This window comes from Oncorhynchus mykiss, chromosome 9 (genome assembly GCF_013265735.2).
Source record: "Oncorhynchus mykiss isolate Arlee chromosome 9, USDA_OmykA_1.1, whole genome shotgun sequence".
NCBI lineage: Eukaryota > Metazoa > Chordata > Actinopteri > Salmoniformes > Salmonidae > Oncorhynchus > Oncorhynchus mykiss.
This window is the reverse complement of record NC_048573.1, coordinates 12,403,097-12,430,065: the sequence shown is the minus strand read 5'-3', so window position 1 is coordinate 12,430,065 and position 26,969 is coordinate 12,403,097. Positions and strand designations below refer to the sequence as shown.

Genomic DNA, 26,969 nt, shown 5'->3' with positions numbered 1-26,969 from the left:
GGGGCTCATAAGAGCTCTTTGAGTGAGTGGTCTGGCAGAGTGCCACAGGCTCAGTCTTGCGCGCTCACGTGAAAGGTAGCTACATTCCACTTCATTTCTGAAGACAAAGGAATTGTCCTATTTGGAGCATTATTGAAGATTTATGTTAAAAACATCCTAAAGATTGATTGTAGACATCGTTTGACGAGTTTCTACTAACTGTAACGGAGCTTTTTTGACTTTTCGTCTGAAACTAGTGAACGTGCTTTATTAATGTGGATTACTGGACTGAACACACTAACAATAGGAGCTATTTTGACATAAATGATGGACATTATCAAACAAAACAAAGATTTATTGTGGAACTGGGATTCCTGGGAGTGCATTCTGATGAAGATCATCAAAGGTAAGTGAATATTTATAATGCAATCCTGACGAATGTTGACTACACAACATGGCGGATATATGTATGGGCTCTGAGCGCTCTACTCAGATTATAGCATGGTGTGCTTTTTCGGTAAAGTTTAAAAAAAATCTGACACAGAGGTTGCATTAAGGAGAAGTGGATCTAACATTCCATGTATAACGCTTGTATCTTTTATCAATGTTTATTATGAGTATCTCTGTAAAATTGATGTGGCTCTCTGCAAAATCACCGGATGTTTTGGAACTACTGAACATAACGCGCCAATGTAAACTCAGATTTTTGGATATAAATATGAACTTTACCGAACAAAACATACATGTATTGTGTAACATGAAGTCCTATGAGTGTCATCTGATGAAGATCATCAAAGGTTAGTGATTAATTTTATCTATATTTCTGCTTTTTGTGACTCCTCTCTTTGGTTGGAAAATGGCTGAATGCTTTCTGTGACTAGTTGCTGACCTAACATAATGATATGTTGTGCTTTCGCCGAAAAGCGTTTTTGAATTCGGACTCTGTGGTTGGACTAACGAGAAGTTTATCTATAAAATGGTGTAAAATACTTCTATGTTTGAGGAATTTTAATTATGGGATTTCTGATGTTTTGAATTTGGTGCCCTGCAGTTTCACTGGCTGTTGAGAGGTGGGACGCTCATTTCCCGAGCGGTCCCAGAGAGGTTGAAGGTCATGAACCTTTGCTTCTACATTGATAAGTTTGCTCATAAAGTTACTGGTCTCCCCCATGTCAAACACTTGGTATCAGGTCTCCCCCATGTCAAACACTTGGTATCAGAAGGCAGAATTATTAAGGGGACATCACCCTAACTCTCAAATGACTATTATTTATTATTATTTTACCGACTTTTGCTCCCCAATTTCGATTCCATTATTAAAGTGACCAGTGTTCTATTATTAAAGTGACCAGGGTTCTATTATTAAAGTGACCAGTGTTCTATTATTAAAGTGACCAGTGTTCTATTATTAAAGTGACCAGTGGTCCATTATTAAAGTGACCAGTGTTCTATTATTAAAGTGACCAGTGGTCCATTATTAAAGTGACCAGTGGTCCATTATTAAAGTGACCAGTGTTCTATTATTAAAGTGACCAGTGGTCCATTATTAAAGTGACTAGTGTTCTATTATTAAAGTGACCAGGGTTCTATTATTAAAGTGACCAGTGTTCTATTATTAAAGTGACCAGTGTTCCATTATTAAAGTGACCAGGGTTCTATTATTAAAGTGACCAGTGTTCTATTATTAAAGTGACCAGTGTTCTATTATTAAAGTGACCAGTGGTCCATTATTAAAGTGACCAGGGTTCTATTATTAAAGTGACCAGTGTTCCATTATTAAAGTGACCAGTGTTCCATTATTAAAGTGACCAGTGTTCTATTATTAAAGTGACCAGTGGTCCATTATTAAAGTGACCAGGGTTCTATTATTAAAGTGACCAGTGTTCCATTATTAAAGTGACCAGTGTTCTATTATTAAAGTGACCAGGGTTCTATTATTAAAGTGACCAGGGTTCTATTATTAAAGTGACCAGTGTTCTATTATTAAAGTGACCAGGGTTCCATGCTGATGACACTGTCATGTACTCTATCGCTTCAACTGCTGACCAAGCATTATCACTATTGGAGACAGATTTTAAGATATTTCAAGGGTCTTTTATACAGCCGGAACTTGTTTTAAATGCAAAGAAAACACATTTTAGGTTCAAAAAGTTGGTTGAAAATACACTTGCACTCACGAGCTTAGATGGTTCTCGAATTAATCAGGTCTCTGCATATAAATACTTAGGGATATGGTTGGATGATGAACGGTCTTTTAAAATGCATATTGATTAACTTTGTAAAAGGCTAAAAATCAAGCTAGGCTTCCTCTATAGAAACAGGACATGTTTGTCCTCTCCAAATAGAAGACAAATTGTGCAAGTTAGTGTATGTCTGTTATAGATTATGGGGATATGTATATACATGCATTCTACGGCATCTGAATTTATCTTTGCGCACTTAGGTTTGTTACGGGTGCAAACACCTCTGTGTTTTATGTCAAAATGTGGGTTGGACTTCGCTGTCCGTGAGACAAGAACAGCATGCTCTGTTTGTCTATAAAGCACTTCTGAATAAACTACCTTATTACCTTTATTTAACTAGGCAAGTCAGTTAAGAACAAATTCTTATTTTCAATGACAGCTCAGGAACAGTTAACTGCCTTGTTCAGTGGCAGAACGACAGAAAGGTTGCAAGTTCCTTGCAGTTCCTTGTCAGCTTGGGGATTCGAACTTGCAACCTTTTGGTTACGACGCTCTAACCACTAGGCTACGCTGCCGCCCCATATTAGAATTAGAATTCCTAAAACCAGGTCTCAAGCATGGATTACACTTGAAGCCCATGTGATTTCCACAGAGTTGGGCATGGCTGCCTTTTCCTGTTATGCTCCTTGCTTATGGAATAGCCTGCAGACTGAACTTAAACTTGAGACTCTTGTCCCCCTGTCGCCCATTTTAAATATTTATTGGAGGATTTTTATTTTTGTATTGCTTGTAACTGTTTCGGGTAATGCACATTTTTGTGCTGTTAGTAGAATAACCTGTGTGTAAATGTAATCTGCTGCTGTATTTTTTTGTGTTGTCTGTGATTGTTTTGTTTGTCTTGTGTAGTTTCTTAAAACCTGTTTGGGACAGGGGGGCAGCATGTTCACGCTTGGATGAAAAGCGTGCCCAGAGTAAACTGCCTGCTACTCAGTCCCAGTTGCTAATATATGCATATTATTAGTAGATTTGGACAGAAAACACTCTGAAGTTTCTAAAACTGTTTGAAGGATGTCTGTGAGTATAAATAAAGGTATAATAACAATAATTCAAAGTGACCAGTCAGACGCAGTGGTGAAGTCAACACATCAGTCAGTGCTGCTGTGAACCGCATCACAACAGACATGCCAAACGGAAGATGGATAAAACACTTTTGATACAATTTCAAGTTTGCTGGGTATGACTTTACTGCGACACTGCTCACTGCATCCAAGTTTGACATTGGTGTTTCAAAGAGCTGTCAGTCAAGGCGAGCTCATGAAAATACCCTCCCCGTCCACTCAGCCAGCCTTTCAAACTTTTTCTCAAATTTTAAGCATTTCTATCCAAAACAAATATTATGGGTGATATTTTAGTCACTCAAAAGGCTATTTTACATAGAAATCAGATTGACGGTTCATGACCTATATGGATGGATATGTTGAAATATATAATTGTATGAATGTGATGAAATCTATTAGCCAACCACTATGTAAAAAAATCACCTGTTGAGTGTGTGGTTTGAGATATTTGCTGACTAAAATACTATATTAACTACTGGTATACCATCTGTGATTTAACAAGCGCCACTAATGTTGTTTATTATTTGATAATAACCAACCAAACACCACAAGTTGGCAAACATCCTGATGTTGTGTTCTATTCTCAACTCTCTGTTAAGACCATGGGTGGTATGTACACACTGACAGACCGGTCAAAAAACGTTTTGCTGAAGTTTCCCAGGTAGTGTAGGTCTGAGTCACACACACACACACACACACACACACACACACACACACACACACACACACACAACAATGACAGATGGGACACATTAGACAGGGGCATAATGCTGCTAATAGAGGAAATGTTTGTCAAGGGAGTGACAGGTAACCTTAAAGAGCTAGTAGAGACAAGCCCTAAGGTAGACAGGTCTGAGAGACAGGTAACCTTAAAGAGCTAGTAGAGACAAGCCCTGAGGTAGACCGATCTGAGAGAGATAACCTTAAAGAGCTAGTAAATCAAACCAAATAGTAGAGACAAGCCCTGAGGTAGACAGATCTGCAAGATAGGTAACCTTAAAGAGCTAGTAAATCAAATCAAACCAAATATTAAAGACAAGCCCTGAGGTAGACAGGTCTGAGAGAGAGCTAGAGAAAGAGGGAGAAACATAGAGAGATAGTTAACCTTAATGAGGTCCTGTTCCTGTTGAGGTCCTGGTCCTGTTCTAAAGTGGTTTAGGACCTATTTAACCGGTCAAGAGATTTTTGTCACTCTTGGTGAGCATAACTCAGAGAAAATACATATCACATGGGGCGTTCCACAGGGATACATTTTGGGTCCGGTACTGTTCAGTTTATATATGTTACCTGTTGGCAGTGTTATCAGAATGCACAGCATTGATTTTCACTGCTATGCAGACGATACACAACTTTACATTTCTGTGTCACCAGAGGATTTTTAGCTCAACTGGTAAATTATTAGACAGTATTAGTGATTCCTCCAGCTAAATCAAGACAAGGCCGAGGTACTCTTTTTAATTAATGGGCAATAAATATTAAACACCAAATAAAAAAAACCTAGGTGTTATTTTAGATTCAGAACTACAATTTCAATCACACATTAGGAATGTGACCAAAATAGCTTTTTACCACCTGAACATGTTTCTCTCTCAGGCTGATACAGAGAGACTCATCCATGCTTTTATTACAAGCAGGCTTGACTAATGTAATGCTCTCCTGTCTGGTCTACCCAGAAAAGCCATTGGTCAACTGAATAACATACAGAATGCTGCAGCACGGGTACTGAACAAGACCACACAGAGAGCACACATTACACCGGTTTTAAGGTCTCTGCACTGGCTGCCTGTGAGTTTTAAAATTAATTTAAAGATTCTTCTATTGGTTTTTAAATCAATCCACGATTGTGCACCCCAATACATGTCAGACATGCTTTTAAGTTATGTACCCAGTAGGTCCCTCAGGTCCTCTGGCACTGACCTTTTAACTATCCCAAAGCCTAGGACCAAGAGGCATGGAGAGGCATCCTTTAGTTATTATGCCCCCATATGCCCCATCTTTGCTTTTCCTCTGGGTGCTTTTTAGTTGTTCAGTTTATGTCATGCTTTAGTTTTTAATCTTATGTTTGTTGTGTAGTAAATAGTTTCAGCTTTTATTTTCATAAATTGTTTAATGTAAAGCACACTGTGTTGCATTCAATGTCTGAAATGTGCTGCATAAATAAAGCTTGATTTGATGCCCTGAGGTAGACCGGTCTGTGTGAGTGAGTGAGTGAGTGAGAGAGAGAGAGAGAGAGAGTGAGAGAGTGAGAGAGAGAGAGGAGGGAGGGGTAACATTGATGAGCTAGTGGAGACACGTCCTGAGGTAGACAGGTCTGAGAGAGAGAGAGAGAGAGAGGAGGGAGAGGTAACATTGATGAGCTAGTGGAGACACGTCCTGAGGTAGACCGGTCTGAGAGAGAGAGAGAGAGAGAGAGAGAGAGAGAGAGAGAGAGAGAGAGAGAGAGAGAGAGAGGAGGGAGAGGTAACATTGATGAGCTAGTGGAGACACGTCCTGAGGTAGACAGGTCTGAGAGAGAGAGAGAGGAGGGAGAGGTAACATTGATGAGCTAGTGGAGACACGTCCTGAGGTAGACCGGTCTGAGAGAGAGAGAGAGAGAGAGAGAGAGAGAGAGAGAGAGAGAGAGAGGAGGGAGAGGTAACATTGATGAGCTAGTGGAGACACGTCCTGAGGTAGACAGGTCTGTGAGAGAGAGAGAGAGAGGAGGGAGAGGTAACATTGATGAGCTAGTGGAGACACGTCCTGAGGTAGACAGGTCTGAGAGAGAGAGAGAGAGAGAGAGAGAGAGGAGGGAGAGGTAACATTGATGAGCTAGTGGAGACACGTCCTGAGGTAGACAGGTCTGAGGTAGACAGGTCTGAGAGAGAGAGAGAGAGAGAAACCTATCAAAAGTAGTGTTGAAACTTACCGAAAAACAATTAACAAATTCATTCCCTTTTAGACAACTTCCTGAACATAATGTTCCAATGTAATAGTGAAGGTGTAAACTTGTGTAACTTGTGTATATTTGACCTTTCAGCTTCCCTATCAAATCTAAAAATGTCAAACAGAAAACCTAAGAAAATGAACAACAATGACAAAAGGTTTGATGAAAAAATGCAAAAACCTAAGAAAGAAATTGAGAAACCTATCTAATCAAAAACATAGAGACCCAGAAAACCTGAGCCTACACCTTCACTATGGTGAATCACTAAAACAATACAGAAATACATTACGGAAAAAGAAGGAACAGCAAGTCAGAAGTCAGATCAATGTAATTTAAAAATCCATAGAATCTAACCACATCTGGGAAAATGGGAAAACTCTAAACAAACAACAACACGAAGAGTTATCTATCCAAAACAGAGATGTATGGGTAAACCACTTCTCCAATCTTTTTGGCCCTATAACAAAGAACAAAGAACAAACAGCAACAACATATACATGATCAAATACAAACCTTAGAATAAACTATTAAAGACTACTAGAACCCACTGGATTCTCCAATTACACTGAATGAACTACAGGACAAAAAACAAAGACTCCAACCCAGAAAGGCCTGTGGTGTTGATGGTATCCTCAATGAAATGATCAAATACACAGACCACAAATTCCAATTGCCTATACTTAAACTCTTTAACATCATCATTCTAGACCTCACAACCATAAAGAGCAATGGGTTCTATAACTGATTCAAGTATTTTTTGCCAGATCCTAATTGGTATGTCGAATTTTATATTCCTTTTGATGGCATAGAAGGCCCTCTTGCCTTGTCTCTCAGCTCGATCACAGCTTTGTGGAAGTTACCTGTGGTGCTGATGTTTAGGCCGAGGTATCTATAGTTTTTTGTGTGCTCTAGGGCAATGGTGTCTAGACCGAATTTGTATTAATGGTCCTGGCAACTGTACCTTTTTTGGAACACCATTATTTTTGTCTTACTGAGATTTACTGTCAAGGCCCAGGTCTGACATAATCTGTGCAGAAGATCTAGGTGCCAGATCATCAGCAAACAGTAGACATTTGACTCCAGATTCTAGTAGGGTGAGGCAAGGTGCTGCAGACTGTTCTAGTGCCCTCACCAATTCGTTGAAATATATGTTGAAGAGGGTGGGGCTTAAGCTGCATCCCTGTCTCACCCCACAACCCTGAGGAAAAATTTGACCCCAATAACTACCGTGGGATACACGTCGACAGCAACCTTGGGGAAATCCTCTGCATTATCATTAATAGCAGACTCATACGTTTCCTCGGGGAAAACAATGTACTGAGCAAATGTCAAATAGTATTTTTACCAAATTATCGTACGACAGACCACGTATTCACCCTGCACATCCTAATTGACAAACAAACAAACCAAAACAAAGGCAAAGTCTTATCATGCTTTGTTGACGTCAAAAAAGCTTGACTCAATTTGGCCTGAGGGTCTGCTATTCAAATTGATATAAAGTGGTGTCAGTTGAAAAACATCTGACATTATATAATCCATGTACACAAACAAGTGTGTGGTTAAAAATGGAACAAACACCAAATTGACTCTGCATGCAGAATTCTGCAAAAATATATTCTGTGTTGTCACGTCTACTACTGCTCCTCTCTGGCACTCGTTGTCGCCTGTTTACTCATCATTACGCACACCTGCCACCATTGTTACTCGCGCCTGCGCTTCATGAGACTCACCTGGACTCCATCACCTTCCTGATTTCCTCCCCTATATCTGTAACTCCCTTGGGTTCTTTCCCCAGGCATTATTGATTCTGTTCCCGTGTTATATGTCTGTACTCTACTCGTGTTGCTTGTTTTGTTCCATTTATTACTACATTCACTCCCTGTACTTGCTTCCTGACTTCTAGCGTACTTGTTACAGAATAATACCTCACCAAAGGGAAGCAACATGGATTTTTTTATTGCTTTATTACTGGTGACGTCGGGTCCAAGGGTGGCTGCCGAACCAACCCGAGGTTGCTTCAGCTGGCTCATCAGGCTTCCATGCTTCAGCTGGCTCATCCGGCTTCCATGCTTCAGCTGGCTCATCAGGCTTCCATGCCTCAGCTGGCTCGTCAGGCTCCTTCATTACCGAAGCTACCGGGGATGCCTCAGCTGGCTCGTCGATATCCCATACCTCAGCTAGCTCGTCAGGCTCCCCTGCCTCAGCTGGCTCGAGAGGTTCTTGACAGGTTCTCAAGCCTTGGTTGGCTCGTCGATATCCCATACCTCAGCTGGCTCGTCGATATCCCATACCTCAGCTGGCTCGTCGATATCCCATACCTCAGCTGGCTCGTCGATATCCCATACCTCAGCTGGCTCGTCGATATCCCATACCTCAGCTGGCTCGTCGATATCCCATACCTCAGCCAGCTCGTCGGGATTCCATACCTCAGCCGGCTCGTCGGGATCCCATACCTCAGCCAGCTCGTCGGGATCCCATACCTCAGCCAGCTTGCCAGGCTCTCATGCCTCAGCTGGTTCGACTAGCTCCCACGCCTCAGCTGGTTTCTAAAGGTTCCCGCAGCTCAGCTGGCTCTACAGGTTCCTGCGCCTTAGCAGAAGCGATTGGTCTGGTCCTCGGGACCATCCCTCTGGTCGGCGCCCTGCACGTCAGGGAGGGGGTACTGTCACGTCTACTCCCGCTACTCCTCTCTGGCGATCGTCATACCTGCCACCATCGTTACGCGCACCTGCGCTTCGGGAGACTCACTTGGACTCCATCACCTTTACTGCTGTTTTATTTTTTTACTTACCTATTGTTCACCTAATACCTTTTTTGCACTATTGGTTAGAGCCTGTAAGTAAGCATTTCACTGTCAGGTCTACACCTGTTGTATTCGGCGCACGTGACAAATAAACTTTGATTTGATCACCTTCCTGATTTCCTCCCCTATAGCTGTCACTCTCTTTGGTTCTTTTAGATCTTCTGTGAGTGTAATGTTTACTGTTCACTTTTGTTTCACGTTTGTTTATCTACTTAACTTGCTTTTGCACTATTAAAATATGTTCCCCATGTCAAGAAAGCCCTTTAATTGAATTAAGAGGGGGGAGAGAGAGGAGAATGGTTGGTGGAGATAAGCTTCTTTTTTTGTGTGTGTGTTCATACTGAAACACGGATGGTGCAAACCTACATTTTTATGATTATAGGATAAACAAGGGAGAGGAAAATTTTGCTACACTTGATCTTAATCCTGTGACTAAACAGACTAAACCATTGGAAGAGATGAATGGGCTTTACTCTTATCAGCTAGCTAAGGCATTCACCAAAACTCCCCCGCTGAGGTGGGGCAATGGTGTGTTCTGCCAGAGATAGTGTCATCCACAGATGGCCAGATAGGGGTAGATGGGAAATGCAGGCCTAGCGATCAGCAGGTAGATAAAGATAGGCTGACACAGTGTGTGTATGTGAACCATAGACATGTCTCAAGCACAGTGGAATGAAACTGTCCTCTTCTGAAGCTGTCAGACCCCTCAAGAGGAATCCATCTAACAGTTGGTATGGCCTAACGAAGTTGAAGCTCGGCATCTCCGCCATTCAGCTGCACAATCACAATCAGATATGCCTGCTGTGGCTCTCTCTTTCAATGAAAAGTTCCTTTTATTTTCAAATTTTCTCCAAACTCTTGTTCTTAAATGCCTCTGTCGATCTCCCTCCTGCTTCTGCTACTCTTTGGCAAGCTACAACCAGCGTTTCTCTCTCTTTCCAAGACACCCATTTCTCTACTCTATTTCCCCTCATGTGGCTTGGCTCCTCCTTTCTCTCTCTCTCTTTCATTCTGTAATAGAAAGACAGGAATAAAGCAGGTAAGTGAGTGATACACAAAGCATGAGGGAAACTGATGAGAAAAGGGATGAAGAGAGAAAGAAGTACTTTGCTGAGAGCGCGAGGGAGATAAGGAGAGAGGGAGGGAGTGTAAACATATGTTTCCCATGCCAATAAAGTGCTTTGAATTGAGAGATTCAGTATAAGTAATCACAACTGTTTTGGTGTGGAGTAGCTTACTGTAGAAATAGTGTATTTCACAGATAATCCTCCGTAACAACCACTCTCAAGTTGAATTCATGGTTGGAAAACATTGATCTCAAAAAAGTGAGTTTTGTGTTGGTTTTTAAGAAACCTCTGTTGTCTTAAATTTGATCAGAATTGTGGGACTTTTTGGTTGCTGGGGTTCTTGATGATGTCAGTGTGATGGAGGACAGAGAGTCAGGGGGGAACCACACACAGACACAGGGGGTCAGTTGGAGGGTGGGTAATTTGCTGTCAGGGACTGGAAAAAAGAGAGGGAGGAAGAGAGAGAAGGGGGAGGTCAATTCAATGGGAGGGTAAAGTGAAAAGAAGGCGATTGATGGACAGACAGATTAAAATGTTATGGTAAAGAGGGCGTGAGAAAAAGAGGATGGATGACATCACAAGAGAAATGGAGAAACGTAATAATAAAGTTTGTGGGAAAAAAATTGTGAGAGTATAAGTAGAGACAAATTAATCTATATAACATATTTATTACTCACTGATTAAAAGCTAAAAAGTAGTGAGTCTAGGCATCAACAGAGAACAAGATCCTCACACCTCTACTTTGAGAGAACTAAGATTATGTATGTAATAATGGGTGAAAGTTTGTCTCCATCTACTGGTGACACTATATCATTTTTAAAGATGTTTAACTGGGCAAGTCAGTTAAGAACAAATTATTATTTTCAATGACGGCCCACCCCTGCCAAACCCGGACGACGCTGGGCCAATTGTGTGCCGCCTTATGGGACCAATCATGACCGGATGTGATGCAGCCTGGATTTGAGATAAATATCCTTCTAGATATAAGACCCACAACGACAGACACGCTGGAGCAGTCCCAACAAAAACAAAACATATTTTATGAAATGTTCACATTTAAAATCAACTTTCTTACCATCATCAGAACCGTAGCACTGGCGTGCAACCCGCAAGAGGCACCATAACACGATTAGAAGTTCAATCTCAACAGGTAAACAGAAACTATACAGAGAAGTTGGACTTCAACATCACACTACAACGCGCCCACATTTCTGCTCCCAGTTTTATTCTGAATCAAATTTGAATGATTTAACTACTGATCCTACGGACAAAGAAACAAACAGAAAAAAACGTAAAAGGTGCGACTGCATCTTGGACTAACAACTGTTTGGCTCAGTACAGTTCTTCTGATTGCCTGCTGACGTCCCCCCCCGAAGGAACTGGCCTAAAATGAGCGTCGAGGGACAACTTCAGCCAAGACCTCTTTGCTCGCACTCAAGCCACAATGTGCAAACTACCTAACATTTTTCTCAAACATACTGACAGAATTTCACAGTGTACCTCTCTATTGCTTGACCCCTTGATTACAGCTATTAGCCAACTTCCTGGTTGTGTTCTAGAATGTTCTCATTCTAGAGTCTGTTCCGAGAACAACCCATGTAATATAACTGGAACAATGGAATACATTGTTGGGGAGGTATAAAGAAACAGATTGCATTGAGTGTGTCGGCACCTCCATCTAGTAGAATCAGTGTTTAAGATGGACTAACAAGAGGGTCAAGCCTTCCTTCCCTGAGCTCAAACACTGATACAAAACCTAGGAGATTTCTCTGTGAACTATTCTAACTTCTAACTGGGCATAAGCTTGGTTTGGGTAGTGGGAATAGAAGTTGATTTGGTCCACGGCTAGGCTATAGTAGGGGCCTGCAGTCTTCGTATTGGGTAAATGTCACCCCATATATAGTGCCCTAGTAGAGTCCAAAGTAGTGCACTATATTGGGAATGGGGTGTTACTTTCGATAAGAGCCAATAGTCCTGTCAAAAGTAGTGAACTACATAGTTATAGGGTGCCATATTAGATCCATACACACTTGTATATAATCTCTCGGTCATTGTCTGCATCTTGAATGGCACCCTAGTCTTTATATAGTGCGCTACTTCAAAACTAAGTTCCCATTATAGACTGCCTTAGTGTCCAGTCTACTCCGTCTTCTTCTTCAGTGTGGAGCTGCTGTTCCAGTAGTACAGGAGCTGGGCAGCGATGAGGCCGTTACAGGAAGAGGATATGACATAGGTCAGGGCCATCAGGGAGTCACCTGTTTCCTGTTTACAGAGAGAAACCAGGAAGAAGAGTTTAAGTTGGATTAGGACAGGATCACACAGACTGAGTCCCAAACGGCACCCTTTTCTCTTTAGAGTGCACTCCTCTTGACCATGCCCCATATACATATTTGGGACGCATATACACACTCTGACATACAGTGGACACATTTTATAGAGGTTGTTTTACTTGGCCCCTCACCTTGATAGAACCCAGATTGGAAATAACCCAGGTCATTTGACCACCAATGAAAAGCCTACGGCCAGAAATATTGGTGTCTTCTTTGACCCTGACCTAAACCTCGAGCTGAGTGTAAAGAAGATTCATTTTCCCTTTAGTGTACACTGATTTTGACCAGGGACAATAGAGCTGTGGTCAAAAGGAGCGCACTATAGGGAGCAGGGTTCCATTTAGGACACATAAACACACACACACACAGTAAGCCGCTCAGGATAAGTGCATCTTCGGAATGACTCAAATGTAAACGTAATGTAAAGCCTATTCACAAATACCTGTACTGAGGTGAATATACGAGCCAGGGAGCCAGCGAACAGCATAAACACAGTGATGGCAGACAGCTGTCCTGTGTGTCCGTTCCCATAGTTAGTCACTACCTGGATCAGCTGTAATGACAGGGAGAAATGCACATTATCACATAGTAACACAATAACATTATGTTAAATGGTGATAATACCCGAGACACAGGTGTTTGGAGGATATATTGGCACGGTGCTCTTTGGCCCGAGACGAAGTCCAATAGAGCCTCCGAATGTTATACAACGGGTTACCAACATATTCACTGTTACCAACAGTTTTAAACAATCAGCATTCAGGATTAGACACACCCGTTATATAAATTAAGATAACGTATAACAAGTTGCCGTAATTTTTACAATTTAACAATTTAAAATATAAATAAACCCTAGTAGCCTGGGTACCAGTCTGTTAACCTAGCATTCCTCTAGCCTGGGTACCAGTCTGTTAACCTAGCATTCCTCTAGCCTGGGTACCAGTCTGTTGACCTAGCATTCCTCTAGCCTGGGTACCAGTCTGTTGACCTAGCATTCCTCTAGCCTGGGTACCAGTCTGTTGACCTAGCATTCCTCTAGCCTGGGTACCAGTCTGTTAAGCTAATATTACACTCCTGTGCCAGAGAGCAAACAACTGGTACCCAGGCTAGAGGAATGCTAGCTACAGACTGGTACCCAGGCTAGAGGAATGTTGGCTGAACAGACTGGTACCCAGGCTAGAGGAATGTTGGCTGAACAGACTGGTACCCAGGCTAGAGGAATGTTGGCTGAACAGACTGGTACCCAGGCTAGAGGAATGTTAGCTAAAGACTGGTACCCAGGCTAGAGGAATGTTAGCTAAAGACTGGTACCCAGGCTAGAGAAATGTTAGCTCAAGACTGGTATCCAGGCTAGAGGAATGTTAGCTCAAGACTGGTACCCAGGCTAGAGGAATGTTAGCGGAACAGACTGGTACCCAGGCTAGAGGAATGTTAGCGGAACAGACTGGTACCCAGGCTATTTAGAGAACACAGAGAACACATGAAAATGTTAAATATAAGTATTATCCAACGTGGTCCTTGAACAGTGTTATAACAATGTTATTGTGTTTTAACGATGTTATTATGTTACAACACATAAATTAGCTAAATATGTTATAAAGCCTAATGTACCCCACCTCCTCAGGCCCTATTGCTTACTTAACACTCCACGTACCCTGCCGATGATGATAGCTGGCATGTTGGAGGCCTGCATGGCCATGACCACAGACATGGGGGTGAAGGGGGAGAGCAGCAGAGCCACCAGGCCAAAATACACCCCCAGGAACAGGACACCTAGGGGTGAGGACAATAACAACAGCCACTGATTATGATGCCAGATAGTCTTATGCCAACTTCACATCCTGCATCGTAAATCTCAAGAAGCAGTGTTACTAGTGAACGTCAGTCCTCACGTCGGGGAGGTGTGTGTGTGTCTTACCTTTGACTGTGTTGCCTCCATAGTGCATGATGAGGAACCCGATGGCTACAGTCTGTAACATGAGGAACAGGTGAGGCACCCCAGGCACTGAAGGAGAAAACACTAAATATGTTAACTGGTGGGTCTCTGCATGTCTGTCTGGCCGTCTGTGCACGTGTCTGTCTATGCATGTCTATGTCCATGTCTCTTGTCTGTACAACTACCACAGTACCTGAAGGGGAAGCTGTTAGCGATGCTGTAGGTCATGGTTCCTGTGATAGCCAGCAGCTCTAGCAGAACAGAGTTGAAGCTCAGACCCTCGGCACTCTTAGCCCCCATCAGCTTCAGGATCTGGGGCAGCTTCACTGTAGGAGGGGGGAGAGAAGGAGAAAGAGGGGGGTGGAGGGAGATATGGGTTATATGTATTATCTATATTTGTCCTTAATTACTTTATTGTGAATATCTCTCCATCTATATGAGAGAGGCAGAGGGAGTTATGCTTTGCACATGCAAAGAGAGATAGACTGACAGACAGTGAGAATGATAGTGGGAGTGAGAGAGAGAAAAGGATAGCGAGAGACAGAGAGAGAGAAAATCTTAGTCTTACCCATCACAGACCCCAGGATGATTCCGATGCCCAGACCTTTGCTTAGCACAATCTTCAGACATGGTACTATAGACAGAAAACAACCATCATTAAACTGGTATTACAAGAGAGATACGACACTCTCATATCTATCGTTATTGAGAAACTGAGATGGATTGGGACAGTGGCGCTAACCAGCCATGTGATGCCCTGTGAAATACCCACTAACTAGTCCCTGTTCTATCTTTAACTATTTTAGCGGGTTAGATAGCTCCTTATGTACATTCCATCCAATATCATTTCTTGATATCCAGTACCTCTCATCGTAAAAGACACTAGTAACACATTGTGAAATGTCGAGAAAAAACAAATGTGTTAGGTAGTTAGCGTTAGCTCATTCATTGAACGTTGAAGCCCTAGCTAGAAAACTGTGCAAAACTGCTACTTACCATCCAGAAAGTTAAAATGTATGAAAAACTCGTCGTAACACGATTCTGGCATGAAATAGGTCAGCAGGAGACCCTTCAGTGGGTCAAACACAGAGATCTTGGGAAGTTCCATCATAGGGGTCGCCATTATGGAAATATGACGTGACGTAGCTGTGTGCGCATAATAACTGTTCCCCCCACGCTAGACGGAAACATTAACAGAGAATACGGTTCCGGATCTTTTATCTTGATGGTATCTAAAATGAACAAATAAACAGTCTGTCATAGTTTTCTGTTTATTGTGTTACAATTGTAATATCATTACAAAAAGGTGCAGTGAAAAAGGAAAATGCTTGGTGTAATTCAATATAATCTCTCTCACGAGAGAAACCGTGATTTTCCACTACAAAACAAGTCTGACATATTCTGGCTGGTGATGTAAAATTAGTTACAAAAACATTGCATAGCAAATCAATCTTAAACACATTGCAGCTTTATCTAACACCAGATGCCGATGCAGATGGCATCTTTGGCCGTGGCACAATCCTGATCTTCGTTTCGCCATCGAGACAGCCGAACACAGGAACCACCTTCTCCTTAAACGTATCAGTGAACGTATAGATATGGGACCTTTTCTCTATATCATAGAAGGAAACCTGTCCCTCCTCAAAGTCCAGGTAGACCCCTACTAGGCGTGGCAGGGCTGAGACAGGTAGCTTGGTCAGGGGGTCATCACAACAGGCCCACAGGGTGTTTTGGGCGCTCCTCCACAGGGTCCAGTAGCCCTTTGCTGGGGTCATGGGGAACCGACCTTTCCGGGGTGCAGTTATCGATGTCAATCCCAGTCTCCAGCTGCCTGTGGGGGATACCTCTACTCCCCAGTAGTGCCTTCCTGTGTTGATGGCCTTGTAGTAGAGGAGAGTAGTTCAATACAAGTTTTTCACAATGGATGAGTTGATAGTTGCTAGGGCTGATCAAATGATTTATCAACCCCAAAAATATTACTAATAAATCCGAGTGTTGTCTACAAAATAAAGTATGATGTATACTACACAAGAAAAAACACACATATATGGAATCAAAACAGAATCTTCTTTAATTCAACTCACTTCTCTGTCCAGCGACGAAAAATGTCCCTTAACTTGGTTATTTTTGATTTCTGATCCCCTAATTGAATTGATTAATCAAACTCATCCCCCTACCTGGCATCCCAGAACGCAGGGCCAGGAGTCGAAGTGGAGGGGATAGTTTATGGTGTTGCGCATCTGGGGGGCCTCCCACACTTCAAGGTTGTCATCTGAGAAGGCCAGCCAGGGGTGGCTGGTGAGGGGTTCCAGACGCACTTGGGCTGCAGAGGTGGAGAAAGGTGGAGGTAAAGGGAAAGAGAAATGGAGGTGAAGGTGGAGAGAGAGATGGAGCAAGGGAAGGAGAGAGGTAGAGAGGGGGGTGGAGAGGTGGAGAGAGGGATGGAGAGAGTTGGAGAGGGATGGAGAGAGGTGGATAGAGGGAAGGAGAGAGGTAGAGAGAGGGATGAGAGGGGGAGAGAGGGATGGAGAGAGTTGGAGAGGGATGAGAGAGGTGGAGAGAGATGGAGAGAGGTGAAGAGAGGGATGGAGAGAGGTGGAGAGAGATGGAGAGAGGTGGAGAGAGGTGGAGAGAGAGGTGGAGATCAAGGAAAGCATGAGAGGTTTTCCAGTGACAGCCTTGTTTGTTTCCTCTCAAAATCCTTCAACATGATACTCAATGTTTCATTCATTAAGTGATTCTTAATTTATTGAAAAATGAAAATATTTATGTCAGCATGATTTCAATGTAATTGTATGTGTTACTGTGATAAATGTTAGTTATTATTTCTTCCTACTTGAAGCACTGTGAATCCATTGCCATACAGAATTAGGGATGTACTTTTGGCTTCCTATTTGCAATGAGAAGAAGAGATTAGTGCAATAATAACTGGGTGCGGAAGAGAGAGGGGGGGGTGAGAGAGCAAGAGAGAGAGAAAGAGAGGGAGAGAGAGTGCGAGGAGAAAACAGGATGGGGAATTCAACAGTGAGCTCTCACCAGTTCTCCATGCTCTCTGTTTGGTTGACAACCACAGCTTTGATACGTCCTCCTGACACGACAAGCAGGGAGATGAATTGCCAGAGTGTTTATATTCATATGGCAGCATGGCTACAGCAGCCTAGAAAGTCTAGGGTAGAATTAGTCAAAACATACCTTTCTCTCTCTCTCTCTCACACACACACACACACACACACACACACACACACACACACACACACACACACACACACACACACACACACACACACACACACACACACACACACACACACACACACACACACACACACACTATTCTCTCACCTCAGTGTCATTTGACAGTAGAGACCAGGCAACGAACTCCAGCAATGGCAGAACGCCAGCTAGCCTAGACTCCCTGACCCCCCGCGGTCCCAACAGACGCTTCAGGTCCTCGTCTGACAGCCCACACACCTGGGAACACATTTGGGACGCATTTACACACTCTCACACACAGTGAACATGTTTTATACACAGTAGCACATTTCTCGCTCAGGCTCTCTCAAAGACACACACACACACACACACACACACACACACACACACACACACACACACACACACACACACACACACACACACACACACACACACACACACACACACACACACACACACACACACACACCTCTGATACATTCTTCAGTTCTGTTGCCCATTCCAATATTCTCTGATTCTCTTTCTCCAAACTTTTGTCTTTCCCTCCTCCACCTGGAATCCTCTTTCCTCTCATCATCTGAACCTCTGTTGTTGGTGTGGATGTCTTTTGGAGCTGAGAGAACAAAGGAACAATTGTATAATTTAAATAAGAAGGTGATTTTATCGTAAATTACCCTGGGAATGGAGCCAACATTTGTGTTCATATGACATCTGTGAGGTCAGGAAATGTAATGCCAACCAAACACACTAAATCTATCACGGAAATTGATCACAGAAAACACACACAATGCATTATGAAAGTATTCAACCCCTTATTCTGAAATTGATTAAAATGTTTTTTTCCCCCTCATTAATCAAGACAAAATACCACATAATGACAAAGCAAATGAAATTTGAACAGAAATATCAAATTTTGGGGTTTGTGTGTAGATTGATGAGAAAAAATAATAATTTAATCAATTTTAGGCTGAAACATAACAGAATGTGGAAAAAGGGAAGGGGTCTGAATACTTTCCAAATGCACTGTGTGACACTACTTCTATTTTATTTTGTTAGCCAGGTCACCGTGTTACCTGGTCCAGCTCCTTGGCCCACAATAGAATGAGACTCCGGCTGCTCTCCAAGCTAGGTGATGCTGTGGAACCTTCTCCTCCCGTCACCCCTCTTCTCCTGGCAAGCTGCAAACAAGGAAGTGATGTTATATTCATGGAAGTGATGCAGATGTGAGGTCACATATTGATCACTGAATTGAAATTTTAGGTTTGACAAACTGTGTGAGTGAATGCAAACTTTTCCATAGAGCTATGTGTTTATGTCAATGTGAGATTGTGAAAGTTAGAGTTACGTGTACAGATAAATTAATTTAACTTAATTTGATCCCTCGTATAGAGGAGAACTTTCCTGCAATGCAGGACATTTTAAAGTTGTACTGTATTTGAGGTTTAAAAAGGCTTCTGAAGTTTGTATATTCCACTGCGAAGTGTAATACTTGATTCGTCCTTACAAAAAATATATCAACCCCCCAAAGATGTCCATTCATAATAATTCACGTAATAATTCACATTTTCGGTTGCTGCAGGATTATTTTCCTGCTGTAGAAAACTGGCTGAAATTAAGATCCTACATCTGTACAGGTGGAGATTGTCGTACCTTACTGATGTCCTTCACCTCCTTGGCTAGCTCCTCGATGAGCTGTAGACACTCCTGGAACGTGTGCATATGTTCTAGGCCAGGCTGTGAGCAAAACAACCCAGGTAGGTTCGTGTAACACACAACCCAGGTAGGTTAATATAACACACCACCCAGGTAGGTTAATATAACACACCACCCAGGTAGGTTAAAATATAACACACCACCCAGGTAGGTTAATATAACACACCACCCAGGTAGGTTCATATAACACACCACCCAGGTAGGTTAATATAACACACCACCCAGGTAGGTTAATATAACACACCACCCAGGTAGGTTAATATAACACACCACCCAGGTAGGTTAATATAACACACCACCCAGGTAGGTTCATATAACACACCACCCAGGTAGGTTAATATAACACACCACCCAGGTAGGTTAATATAACACACCACCCAGGTAGGTTAATATAACACACCACCCAGGTAGGTTAATATAACACACCACCCAGGTAGGTTAATATAACACACCACCCAGGTAGGTTAATATAACACACCACCCAGGTAGGTTAATATAACACACCACCCAGGTAGGTTAATATAACACACCACCCAGGTAGGTTAATATAACACACCACCCAGGTAGGTTCATATAACACACCACCCAGGTAGGTTAATATAACACACCACCCAGGTAGGTTAGTAACACACAACACACAATATCATCCTCTCCCTGATATGTTTTTTGTCCATAGAACCCACTTTGGTGTTGCTGAGACGAGGCTTGTTCCATGGTTCTGAATGGTGTGCATCCCATTTCTCAAAGTCCCTCCCCTGTAGAAGTGATACAGGCAAGACCCAAATTACAGATGGATCCAAAATAGTGGAAAGTACCAAAAATAACATTTATGGGTGTGCCCAGCCCAGTCATAATCTATTTAATATGTGCCCTCATTTGCTATAGGATTGCCCAACATCCCAGATTCTAAACCTATATGTAAAAAAGATGGTATAGCTAGTTGTTTACTGGTTGGAAACCGAACCCACCTTGCTGTTGAGGAGTTGTGATTTATTCCAGGGTGCTGAGTGGGTAGCCTCCACAGTCTCCAGGCTCTTGTCCTGTATCACCATCAGTGGGAGTAAAGACAGGGTTAGAAAAGACAAAATACATCCACACACTAGTAGGCTGATTATACTGTCAAATCCTAGTGTTTACTACAAAGCCGGGTCTTGTCAGAGTGGGCTCTAGTCAAAAGTAGTGCACTATATAGGGAATAGTGTGTCACGTGAGACAGCAATAGATGACATCATCATCATCAGGTGAGGGTCCTTCTCCTTCACCTTAGGAGACCGGCTGCTGTGGTTATTAGGCTGCTGCATTACGGTCTATGGAGAGGAGGGAGAGAGAAAGAGAGAAATAGAGACAGAGAGAGAGAAAGAGAGAGAGAGAGAGAGAGAGAGAGAGAGAGAGAGAGAGAGAGAGAGAGAGAGAGAGAGAGAGAGAGAGAGAGAGAGAAATGAGGAAGTAAGGGTGAGAGAGGGATAAAGACAGAGGGGGAGAGAGAGAGATGTACTATTTCACAAGAACAATAACAATTGAGTCATAAAGTCAAGTTGTCTCCCAGTGTTTATAGGATCAAGGGTCAGTTCCACAGACTGCTTTACAGTGATTACACGTTACTGGAATTCTCCAATTGTTTCCTTGTAACTCATAAGAAATCTATTGAACCAACATCAGCCTCATGCAATGTGATCAATCATTTCACAGAACTCTTAGATTCAAAACCTTTTCAGGTATAATACTGTAACTGTAGGTGCACTTGCTTTGTTTTGATTGAGGTGGGTTTTAATGTCATAGTTTTCAGTCATTTTGATTCAATGTCTCAAATGTATGAAATAGTACATAAACAAAGTATATTCTGGAAGTTTGTGACAGTTATTTATAAGACAATTAACTATTATCATTGAGTAGCTACAAGTTTTGGTTTGAGGTTTGACACTTTTGTCAGCTTTCTTTTTGTGCTGTTTAAGACATCTATATTAGCATCTCATAATATACAGCATCTATAATGATTAAATATCTGAAAATAGCCAGAATTTACCTCCTAAACACAAAAAAGTGACTTACCTGTTTATCTCTCACCCGCCTCTGTTGTGTTCATGGTACTACTGTTGGTCATACACACAGTAGATGCATTGGTCTTGGATGTGGACTTTGACCGAATAAATCATATAATCATATAATAATGTCTATACACACCATCATATACACAGTACCAGTCAAAAGGACACACCTACTCATCCAGGGTTTTTCTTTATTTGTACTGTTTTCTACATCGTAGAATAATAAAGAAGACATCAAAACTAGGAAATAACACATATGGAATCACGTAGTAACCAAAAAAGTGTTAAATCTGTTACGGCTAGGGGTTCCGCTAGTGGAACGTTTCGACAACATCCGGTGAAATTGCAGAGTGCGAAATTCAAATTGAATTATTAAAAATATTTAGCTTTCATAAAATCACAAGTGCAATACACCAAATTAAAGATGAACTTCTTGTTAATCCAGCCACTGTGTCCGATTTTTAAAAGGCTTTACAGCGAAAGCAAACCATGCGATTATCTGAGGACAGCACCCCATCATACATCATACAAACACATGACAATCATATTTCAACCCGCCAGGCACGACACAAAACTCAAAAATAACGATATAATTCATGCCTTACCTTTGAAGATATTCTTCTGTTGGCACTCCAAAATGTCCCATAAACATCACAAAGGGTCCTTTTGTTCATAAGATTCCGTCGTTACATCCCCAAAATTTCAATTTATTTGGCGCGTTTGATTCAGAAAAACACCGGTTCCAACTCGGCCAACATGACTACAAATTATCGAAAAAAAGTTACCTGTAAACGTGGTCCAAACATTTCAAACAACTTTCAAATTCCAACTTTAGGTATTTTAAAACGTAAATATCGATCAAATTTAAGACGGAATATATTGTGTTCAATAGTGGATAAAATGAAAGTGGAGCGAGCTCCAGGGCGCAAACCCCAAACAAAACAGCACACTTAGCTCGACTTCCAGAAAGGAAAGGGCTACTTCTTCATTACTCAAAAGAAAAACATCAACCAATTTCTAAAGACTGTTGACATCTAGTGGAAGCCAGAGGAACTGCAACCAGATGCCTCAGAAATCTAGATTCCCATAGAAACCCAATTGAAAATAGTCACCTCAAAAACCTGGATGGTTTGTCCTCGGGGTTTCACCTTCCAAATAAGTTCTGTTAAATTCACAGACATAATTGTAACAGTTTTAGAAACTTTAGAGTGTTTTCTATCCAAATCTATCAATTATATGCGTATCCTAGTTTCTGGGCCTAAGTAGCAGGCAGTTTACTTACTTACTTTTCATCCGGACGTGAAAATACCACCCCCTATCCCAAACAGGTTTTAAACAAATCAAAATATATTTTATATTTCAGATTCTTAAACGTAGCTACCCTTTGCCTTGATGACAGCTTTGCACACCCTTGGCATTCTCTCATGAGGTAGTCACCTGGAATGCATTTCAATTAACAGGTGTGCCTTGTTAAAAGTTAATTTGTGGAATTTCTTTCCTTCTTAATGCGATTGAGCCAATCAGTTGTGTTGTGACAATGTAGGGGGGTATGCAGAAGATTGCTCTTTTTGGTAAAATACAATGTCCATATCATGGCAAGAAAAGCTCAAATGAGCAAAGAGAAACGACAGTCTATCATTACTTTAAGACATGATGGTCAGTTAATTGGGACAATTTCAAGAACTTTGAACGTTTCTTCAAGTGCAGTCGCAAAAACAATCAAGCGCTTTGATGAAACTGGCTCTCATGAGGACCGCCACAGGAAAGGAAGACCCAGAGTTACCTCTGATGCAGAGGATAAGTTCATTAGAGTTACGAGCCTCAGTAATTGCAGCCCAAATAAATGCTTCACAGAGTTCAAGTAACAGACACATCTCAACATCAACTTTTCAGAGGTGACTGTGTGAATCAGGCCTTCCTGGTCGAATTGCTGCAAAGAAATCACTACTAAAGGACACCAATAACAAGAAGCTATGGGCCAAAAAACACGAGCAATGGACATTAGACCATTGGAAATCTGTCCTTCGGTCTGATGAGTCCAAATTTGTGATTTTTGGTTCCAACCGCCGTGTCTTTGTGAGACGCAGAGTAGGTGAACGGATGATCTCCGAATGTGTGGTTCCCACCATGAAGCATGGAAAAGGAGGTGTGATGGTGTGGGGGTGCTTTGCTTGGGACACTGTCTGTGATTTATTTAGAATTCAAGGCACACTTAACCAGCATGGCTACCACAGCATTCTGAGGAAATACGCCATCCCATCTGGTTACTCTTAGTGGGACTATCATTTTTTCCCCAACAGGACAATGACCCAACACACTCCAGACTGTGTAAGGGCTATTTTCCCAGAAAGAGAGTGATGGAGGGGTGCATCAGATGACCTGGTCTCCATAATCACCCGACCTCAACCGGATTGAGATAGTTTGGGCTGAGTTGGACTGCAGAGTGAAGGAAAAGCAGCCAACTAGTGCTCAGCATATGTGGGAACTCCTTCAAAGCATTTGTTGAGAGGATGCCAAGAGTGTGCAAAGATGTCATCAAGTGTGGCAACTTTGAAGAATCTCAAATATAAAATATACTGTATTTTGATTTGTTTAACACTTTTTTCTTTACTACATTATTCCAGATGTGTTTTTTCATAGTTTTGATGTCTTCACTATTATTCTACAATGTTCATGGACTGGAGACATTACAAAAATACTGGTAGACTTTTTTCTTGTTATTTTATTAACGAAAGCATAAAGATGTTGAAGAAACACTGTACTGCTGTTTTAGTTAGAAATGTAACATCAAATACATTGTAAATTGAGGGATTTCCATACCTACAGTAGCCAGGCTATAAATAGTATGTTGTCCTGCTAATAGTTCTACACCTGCTACTGTACTACAGTACACTTGTGAAAAACAAGTTTTTGAAAACCTGTTTTCAAAATGCCTCCAGCTGTCCATCACTACTGTAAATAAAAACACAGCATCTTGTTTACATTCTTTATGTCATTTTTCGAATTTAAGTATAACTTTTGAGTGTCGCCTTTAGTGAGAGGTCTAATGCTTAAATATTTAACAATATCTGCCCTTCGACCTCATATCTAGCATTTTTCGCGGCATTATTAGTTACATTGTTTTAGGTTGAACGTGCAGACAGGCACTAAGAACAGCGGGAACGTTTCCCTAGTCAGCGCCATTATCAGTGCAATGCCCCTTAAAGTGTTTCCTTGTACTACCCAGTGGGGTGAGGTGGGGGTCCCCGCGCCCATCGCTATCTCAGTGGATAACGCTGGAGAACTGCAATCCCATTGTGCGCCACTCGGGAGCCATAACCAATATGACCAATATATATTGTCCTGCTAATAGCCCATCCTAGAAACTTTGTTTGCAGATTTCACAGCCTGCTACGCTTGTGAAAAACAGGGTTAATAATATTTCTGTGAGAATATCAAAGTTTTTTTTATATAGTTCTAAATTAATAAATTAATAATTGTAATAATAATTGCTTTAAAAAATATATGTATATATTTTGGAGATTATTTCGTTTTCAACTAACCTAAAGTGAGCGAGAAAAAGGCCATTCTTGAACATGGGGTGAGACATTCTTACTAATTTGTAAATAAAGCCAGTTTGTCATTTAGCATTATTTATTTATGTTTTTAGAGGGAGAGAAACCAAAAGCCCACCATCACCTCACGGGTCTTCCGGTCGCGGCTGGCACAGGTATCGAATTAGCATCTGCAGTGTCTTAGACCGCCAATCGGAAACCCCATCCACAAAATGTTTAATGCTGATCAATTGCCTTGCACAAAGTATCAAAATACAGGGAGACTGAGTCACTCAGCTTTATGGAGGTGTCGAGGCTATATGACTGAGTCACTCAGCTTTATGGAGGTGTCGAGGCTATATGACTGAGTCACTCAGCTTTATGGAGGTGTCGAGGCTATATGACTGAGTCACTCAGCTTTATGGAGGTGTCGAGGTTATATGACTGAGTCACTCAGCTTTATGAAGGTGTCGAGGCTATATGACTGAGTCACTCAGCTTTATGGAGGTGTCGAGGCTATATGACTGAGTCACTCAGCTTTATGTAGGTGTCGAGGCTATATGACTGAGTCACTCAGCTTTATGTAGGTGTCGAGGCTATATGACTGAGTCACTCAGCTTTATGTAGGTGTCGGGGCTATATGACTGAGTCACTCAGCTTTATGGAGGTGTCGAGGCTATATGACTGAGTCACTCAGCTTTATGTAGGTGTCGGGGCTATATGACTGAGTCACTCAGCTTTATGTAGGTGTCGAGGCTATATGACTGAGTCACTCAGCTTTATGTAGGTGTCGAGGCTATATGACTGAGTCACTCAGCTTTATGTAGGTGTCGGGGCTATATGACTGAGTCACTCAGCTTTATGGAGGTGTCGAGGCTATATGACTGAGTCACTCAGCTTTATGGAGGTGTCGAGGCTATATGACTGAGTCACTCAGCTTTATGTAGGTGTCGAGGCTATATGACTGAGTCACTCAGCTTTATGTAGGTGTCGAGGCTATATGAATGCGCCATCAACTTGATTATTTAGCAGACACCACTTGCTTATATTCAGTAAACACATATATATTAAGAATATCATGGAATATAATTGAACATTTTTGTTTCTCTTAGAATAAAAACCTTAGTGTAACAACAGTTTTAGTAAGTAATACTGATGAGTAGAAATAAAAAAATATGTGTATTTTTCACGGTGTGCGCGAGCAGGACAGATGAATAGCAATTCTTATACTATTGTTCTAAATTCAATCACCTTCTCCATCCTCATCATTCAGTTAATTGAAATTCAATTTTGAAGTCGTGCACAATTATCAGTTTCTATTTAGGTTTATGTCGCCCATTCACTGTCAGTTAGACACATTAGCAGCTTAGGCGTAATCAGTGATCTAACTCCCCCTTGTGGTGATCTGGAGCAATGACGCAGTGACGCAGGGTACCGTACTAAACCACAAATTACCTCTAAGTCCCGCAGCATAATTGAGCAACCACTGTAGTCAACTGGGTGGGACTTCCGACTTAATTGGCGATACCTTCTGGTGACCCTGTTGGAGTCATGTTCAAACGTGTAGAAGAAAACTGACTACTTCAAAATGGAGATTGCCTCAAAATGGGTCTGCCTGTGTGCTCACAGACGCTTCAATGGGAACTATATAGGGATGCTTTCCTTATTATTCTTTATGGGATAATGCCATAAAGATGGGCTGCATAAATCCACAAGATCAGGAGTAGCTTATAAAAAAAACAGAGGGAACAAATAAAATATCTGAGGGAATGGGTAAAAAAACTGAGGGAATGAATAAAAAAATTGGAAGAAAGGATAAAAACAGAGGGAACTAATACATTTTTTGGGGGGGAATTAATACAAAAACAAAAGGAACGGATTAGCCTGGCTGTTTTTTTCCTTCCACCATGACCCCAAAGGGGCTCTGTCATTTGTTTTGTTTTTGGTCACTCCTAGTATGCACTTGCTGAATGAAGAAAGGCAATTGGAGGGATTGGGCTTGTATACATGCCGTTCGTGTGTGTGTGTGTGTGTGTGTGTGTGTGTTTGTGTGTGTGTGTGTAAAAAAAAAAGAATATTTTATGCTTGCAGCAACATAATTTAATTCAATCAATAACATCTTA

The 26,969-nt window shown here is 41.7% G+C and overlaps 1 protein-coding gene and 1 pseudogene across 3 annotated transcripts; both read right to left on the bottom strand.

Annotated features, from left to right (window-relative positions):
- Nucleotides 1–10,721: 10,721 nt before the first annotated feature.
- Nucleotides 10,722–15,536, bottom strand: LOC110531474 (annotated as a pseudogene). The gene is made up of 7 exons (XR_002474701.2): nucleotides 15,336–15,536; nucleotides 14,908–14,973; nucleotides 14,533–14,665; nucleotides 14,322–14,408; nucleotides 14,058–14,176; nucleotides 12,846–12,956; nucleotides 10,722–12,335 (listed from the first exon to the last, which is right to left on the bottom strand). The product of XR_002474701.2 is annotated as a mannose-P-dolichol utilization defect 1 protein-like (transcript).
- Nucleotides 15,537–15,602: 66 nt separating this feature from the next.
- Nucleotides 15,603–21,411, bottom strand: LOC110531473 (butyrophilin subfamily 3 member A3). Of its 2 annotated transcripts, XM_036987359.1 has the most exons (12): nucleotides 21,318–21,411; nucleotides 20,531–20,575; nucleotides 20,237–20,308; nucleotides 19,952–20,023; nucleotides 19,206–19,289; nucleotides 18,629–18,733; nucleotides 18,025–18,168; nucleotides 17,682–17,810; nucleotides 17,376–17,427; nucleotides 17,176–17,229; nucleotides 16,517–16,662; nucleotides 15,603–16,219 (listed from the first exon to the last, which is right to left on the bottom strand). In XM_036987359.1, the coding sequence occupies exons 2-12, from the start codon at nucleotides 20,567–20,569 to the stop codon at nucleotides 15,809–15,811; spliced, it is 1,308 nt and encodes a 435-aa protein (XP_036843254.1). In that variant the 5' UTR covers nucleotides 20,570–20,575; nucleotides 21,318–21,411; the 3' UTR covers nucleotides 15,603–15,808. The 2 variants fall into 2 exon arrangements, with proteins under 2 accessions (XP_036843254.1, XP_036843255.1); XM_036987360.1 differs by lacking the exon at nucleotides 17,176–17,229 and having other exon boundaries at nucleotides 15,611–16,219.
- Nucleotides 21,412–26,969: the final 5,558 nt, after the last annotated feature.

Bases quoted from the DNA above. Each gene is read 5' to 3' on its own strand.
- LOC110531473 (XM_036987359.1), bottom strand. From the start codon at position 20,569: ATGCAGCAGCCTAATAACCACAGCAGCCGGTCTCCTAAG. The intron at 20,309-20,530 runs GTGAAGGAGAAG...ATGGTGATACAG, and splicing joins ACAGCAGCCGGTCTCCTAAG to GACAAGAGCCTGGAGACTGT. The intron at 19,290-19,951 runs GTGGGTTCTATG...TTTTGCTCACAG, and splicing joins CTCGTCTCAGCAACACCAAA to CCTGGCCTAGAACATATGCA.